Source organism: Notolepis coatsorum, assembly GCF_963971535.1.
Source record: "Notolepis coatsorum genome assembly, chromosome: 18".
Classification (NCBI taxonomy): Eukaryota; Metazoa; Chordata; class Actinopteri; order Aulopiformes; family Paralepididae; genus Notolepis; species Notolepis coatsorum.
The window spans coordinates 16,098,955-16,104,828 of NC_140182.1; the positions used below are offsets into that span (position 1 = coordinate 16,098,955).

Below are 5,874 nucleotides of genomic sequence, written 5' to 3' on the forward strand. Positions count from 1 at the left end.
TTTGATACTACATTCTGTTGAACACACACCTCAAAACCGTACCTAAGGAAAATTGGCTCAATTGCAAGAAAAGTAATAGACAGTTATGATATTACATTCTGCATAATTCGTATGCAAAATATTGTGGTTCCCTGCTTTAGTCTGTTGACACACTTTTTTTTTTTTTTTTTTTTTTTTATTGCAAAACAAAAATTATTAAAAGTCAGTACTCAACACATAATCATAATGAAACTAACAGACAAGGTGGCTAAAATGACATGCAAGTACAGAACAGAAAACAAAAAAAAGTCTATAATAATATTTTAACGTATAGTGTATATCCAACGAAATTACCAATTATACAAATGCCTTATACAGGATATACCCCTAATACCTATTTTCTAAAACCCTACACACATATGCTCCAGCTCGAACCCCCCCCTCCCGGACCCCTCCTTGGATAGTACCTCCATTATCCCTCACTCTAACCAGACACTACCATTATAAGCTAGCTTTTATTCTCTCCACCACTTCTAACCACATTGACATTTTGGATTCGTTGAGACCCAGAATTCTTGCTGTAGATATTTCTTGATAAATCACATCGAGATATGTAAGAGACCAAACCTTCCTGCACATTTTTTCCGGTTGAAACCAGCGTGATGCGATCAGTTTTTTAGCTACTGTGATACCCGATAAAACCAATCTCTTTAGCTGTGGATTTACTGCAAACTCAAAAACATCATTCAATAGTAATACAGAGGGGTGTACTGGTATATTCCAAGATACAAGTTTTGATAATTGATGGGTCACATCTTTCCAGAATGCCTTAACTGGTGGGCAGTCCCAATACATGTGCATAAATGTCCCTTCGTCTCCATTTGTACATTGGGAGCATTTTGAGTCTTGTTTAAGGCCCATTCTGTTCAGTCTTACAGGAGTCAAGTATGTCCTGTGAATATAGTTAAGATTGATTTGTTGATGGTCCGGGTTCCTTGATGTAAGACGGACATTTGCCCATGCTTCTTGCCAATCAAAGTCACTTTCCAGGTCTGGTATATCCCTCCTCCAGACAGAGTCTAGTTGGAGGGTTTCATACGAGGACGTTAGTAATTGATAATAAAAACCTGATACAAAACCTCTCAATGTATCTCTTTCATAGAAGAATTTGTGGTATCTGTGGTGTTCAACTGGTATGTCTAATGGAACACCGTGAGACCTCAAACATAGGCGTAACTGTATGTAAAAAAGCCATGTGGACTCGGTGAGGTTAAACTTTGTGCATATTTCTCCATAACTACAAAAACCCTGGTTATTAAATATATCCCCTAATGAGTGTATGCCTTGCTCTTCCCATGTTGACACACTTCTATACTAAAAATGCTTGTGTAGTCCTGTGTCATACCTAAATGTCATATAACTGAATTGTATAGAAACAACTCACCAAAAGTGACTATTGCACAACTGATTTGACAAAAAAAATCCACCAAGGGGGGAAACCCCCCCCTTCACTCTCCCCCCTCCTCGCCATACCTTGCCTTTTAGTGAAAGGACGCCACTGAGCGTATGTTGATATTTTTTTTTATCAGCAACAAAATGACTGTTTAAACAGGCTTTTGGGTAATGTTTGAGCTTCTCCTCCAAGTGTAAAATATGTCTATTGTTTTTTTTTCTGTGATGCATTGTGTTTTTGTTCTGTTTCTTATCACTTGAATGGTTCTTGCTTTTTATTTTTATATTTTATTTCTGCTGTATGTAAAGCACTTTGTGAGTTCTCTCTGTGAAAATGCGATACAAATAAACGTTACTTACTTACTTACTTACTTACTTACTTACTTACTTACTTACTTACTTACTTACTTACTTACTTACTTACTTACTTACTTACTTACTTACTTACTTACTTACTTACTTACTTACTTACTTACTTACTTACTTACTTACTTACTTACTTACTTACTTACTTACTTACTTACTTACTTACTTACTTACTTACTTACTTACTTACTTACTTACTTACTTACTTACTTACTTACTTACTTACTTACTTACTTACTTACTTACTTACTTACTTACTTACTTACTTACTTACTTACTTACTTACTTACTTACTTACTTACTTACTTACTTACTTACTTACTTACTTACTTACTTACTTACTTACTTACTTACTTACTTACTTACTTACTTACTTACTTACTTACTTACTTACTTACTTACTTACTTACTTACTTACTTACTTACTTACTTACTTACTTACTTACTTACTTACTTACTTACTTACTTACTTACTTACTTACTTACTTACTTACTTACTTACTTACTTACTTACTTACTTACTTACTTACTTACTTACTTACTTACTTACTTACTTACTTACTTACTTACTTACTTACTTACTTACTTACTTACTTACTTACTTACTTACAATGGCCCGTCCAAAGATCTCTTGTCATTGTATTGACTATAGGGCTTAAACCACTACACCTTGTATTCAAGATCAACTCTTCTGGGTCCTGGGATATTTTCAATGTTTTGGCTAATTTTGATTTAAATTGTATAATTCCCATTTTAAAATGTTTTACCATGGTATGTTTGGTATCCTTTTTTTCAGCACAGTCTCACCTATATGACTGACAGTTAGTTTTCATATTGTATAATACTGTATAGTGCATAATGTAAACACAAAACACAAATCGTGTTATCGTGTGCAGTATCACAATTAATACAATTAATTAACGATAACACATCATTCGCAGGCCAATATACAGATTACAAAACATACATTCAAAACTAAAAATCTCTAGAAAATCTAGTACATTTACAAACCAATGAGCCTCTAAATAGACACTAGAAAAGATATGCAGCCAGTATGAGCTTCTAGATAGACAGTAGGATCTATCAAATATCCACACGGGTCCTTCTGGGTTTAGATGTCCACGTTTATTTAGTAAGAATAAAAGAACAAAAGACAAAATGCACGATATTCAATGAATGGTCATTCCTCCTAAACCAGCTCCTATCTAGGTCTGTCTCCCTGGAAGTCTGCCACCAGAAGAACATCTCTCTCTCCTTGAGCTCTTTTGATAACGCAGATGGGTCTGTTCTGAAACACAATAGTTGCATTTATGACTGACCCATGCCCCACACATCCTGGCTGTGGGTTCAACCGAAGGCCTTGAAGATAGAAGAGTGTCCCGTATGAAGTGTCCCGGCTGCCCAGAGATAAGAGGTGAGGGAGAAGGTTATAGGCTGAATCAACCTCCCCAAGGAGGTCCGGCCCCCACATTGTTACCAACCCCCCCTGGAACAGAGAGAGGAGAGACAGACCCAAATCCCACAGTAATGACCAAAATGACCAAAGGTGATCAAATGCAAATAAAATGGTTGCATATTGTTTTCCAACCCACCCAGAGTATGAACATAAAGATTTTGACTTCCCCACATGCAAAGGAACAGAGGTATTGAAGATGGGAATCAAATGTGAATATGCAAATATCCAATCAGACAAACTTTACCCCGGTAGGCTAGAAACTGTGTCCCTCAGAACAAAGATAGAGTGACTGAGTGAATGTAACTCCTAATGGCCTCATCTTTCACAACTCAGCATCTTCAAGATCAATTTAAATCCAAAACCCTGGGTAGAGGAGCTGTGAATGTCACTGATCTCTATTTCAGCTCACAGAACTCAGCATCCCCAGGGTAACATAACCAAAGTCCAGGATAGAGAGGCTGAGTGAATGTGGTGTTGACTCTGTGCAGGAGGGTCATTGTGTCAGAGACGCTGTAGAAAGACAGAGTACCTGCCCTGTGATCCAGGTACACTCCTATTCTGGAGGACCGGGGGGCCGATACTTGAATTCTATTATTGTTATTGTGTCTGAAGATGTAATCACTTGGACTGCACTCTAAAGCCCAGGATTTGGAATTGAATCCAAATACACAGTTCACCCAGTTGCCTGTTCTACTAATGTCTTTGTAGGAGGCTGCTACAGTAACCCCTCCCCTCCACTCCACCTCCCAGTAACAGCGTCCAGTCAGACCTTCTCTACCCAGAACCTGAGAACATTCAATAAATCTCTCTGGGTGATTAGGATATGACTGCTCACCTCCAGGTGTTGCTTTTCTGTTCCCCTCAGACAAAGACAGACTTGTGTTTGTTGTGTTTGGGTCCAGTGTGATCCGAGAGGAATATTGTAAGAAGTCAGCTCTGGTCTTGGGCACTGGTGGCAGTAAAACATTAATAATTGCATTCACTGTTGTTGAGATTCTGGGCCACTGCTCTTTCAGAACGTCCTCTAGTTTGTCTCTCAGTTTAGACATGACCTTAGTCACTTCTGCAAAGTACAGGAGAGGAAGGACACTGATGCTGGGTGAGTCTGTAGACTCACTGGGACCGGAGAGGGAGGGGTAACTCTGTAGAAAGTGGATGTGGTCCTCTGTGTGTGAGAGCTGCTCCAGCTCAGTGGCTCTCCTCCTCAGGTCCGCTATCTCCTGCTCCAGTCTCTTCTGCAGTTCTTCAGACTGAGTCACGGTGGTCCTCTGTTGGGCTCTGATGAACATCTTCAGCTCAGAGCGCCACATCTCCAGGGAGCGTATCAGCTCAGTAAACATTCTCTCACTGTCCTCCACTGCTTTATCAGCAGAGCGATTGAGAGAATCAACAGCCTGTTGGGCCTCTTTGAGTTGCTGCTCTCTCTCCCGGACTCTCTGGTGGACTTTCTGCTGACTCATGCCAAGCTCTTTCTGTCTCTCCGTCCTTTCTGCTGCAGCTGAGACTGTATCATGGCCTTTATGTTCATCCATGGAACACAAATAACAGATGCACTGCTGATCAGTACGACAGAAAACATCCAGAATCCTGTCATGACGAGAGCAGGTGTTCTCCTGAAGCCGTGTGGAGGCTTTGACCAGCTTGTGTTTCTTTAACGGAGCTACAGTATGATGAGGCTGGAGGTGAGTTTCACAGAAAGAGGTCAGACATACCAGGCAGGACTTGAGGGCCTTCTGCTTTCTCCCAGTGCAGAAATCACAGGCCACATCTCCAGGTCCAGCATAACAGTGATCAGGAGGAGCAGCTTGGAGTCCTGTCTTCATTAGGTGTTCTATCACGTCAGCCATTATATTGTTTTTCTTCTGAACAGGCCTCGGATTAAAAGTCTCCCTGCACTGGGGACATGTGTAGATCCCCTTCTGATCATCGTGATCCCAGCAGTCTTTAATACAGCCCATACAGTAGCTGTGTCCACAGGGAATAGTTACCGGATCCTTCAGTAGATCCAGACAGAGAGAACAGCAGAACTGGTCCCGGTACAGATCAACTCCTTGCTGCGCCATTTTATTCTACAAAGACAACGACACTCTTAAGTTTTGTTTTCTCAGGAAGAGTAAACTCTGACCGTGTGTTTGGTGGGAGCCTGCTTCCTGGTTGTAGAGTAAACTCTGACTGTGTGTCTGGTGGGAGCTGCTTCCTGGTTCTAAGCTGTCCAGGGGAGGAGTCGCTTTAAAGAGACAGTGTCTATTTTACTGTGATTCATAGATAGAAGATGTTGTTACATAGTTCAGTTCTCTCTCTCTCTCTCTCTCTCTCTCTCTCTCTCTCTCTCTCTCTCTCTCTCTCTCTCTCTCTCTCTCTCTCTCTCTCTCTCTCTCTCTCTCTCTCTCTCTCTCTCTCTCTCTCTCTCTCTCTCTCTCTCTCTCTCTTCTCTCTCTCTCTCTCTCTCTCTCTCTCTCTCTCTCTCTCTCTCTCTCTCTCTCTCTCTCTCTCTCTCTCTCTCTCTCTCTCTCATTATGAAATGATAATGCAATGAATGAATGAATGAATGAATGAAAACTTTATTTAACAGATTGCAGAATGGGTACAATACAGTACGGCTCAATACATACAATTGTTAA

The 5,874-nt window shown here is 40.4% G+C and overlaps 1 protein-coding gene across 1 annotated transcript; it reads right to left on the reverse strand.

Annotated features, from left to right (window-relative positions):
- Positions 1-2,963: 2,963 nt before the first annotated feature.
- On the reverse strand, positions 2,964-5,316 carry LOC311244864 (tripartite motif-containing protein 16-like; the record flags this gene model as incomplete). Its single annotated transcript, XM_084334551.1, has 1 exon — positions 2,964-5,316. One exon carries the CDS (start codon positions 5,314-5,316, stop codon positions 3,649-3,651), a length of 1,668 nt encoding a protein of 555 aa, XP_084190677.1. The 3' UTR covers positions 2,964-3,648.
- Positions 5,317-5,874: the final 558 nt, after the last annotated feature.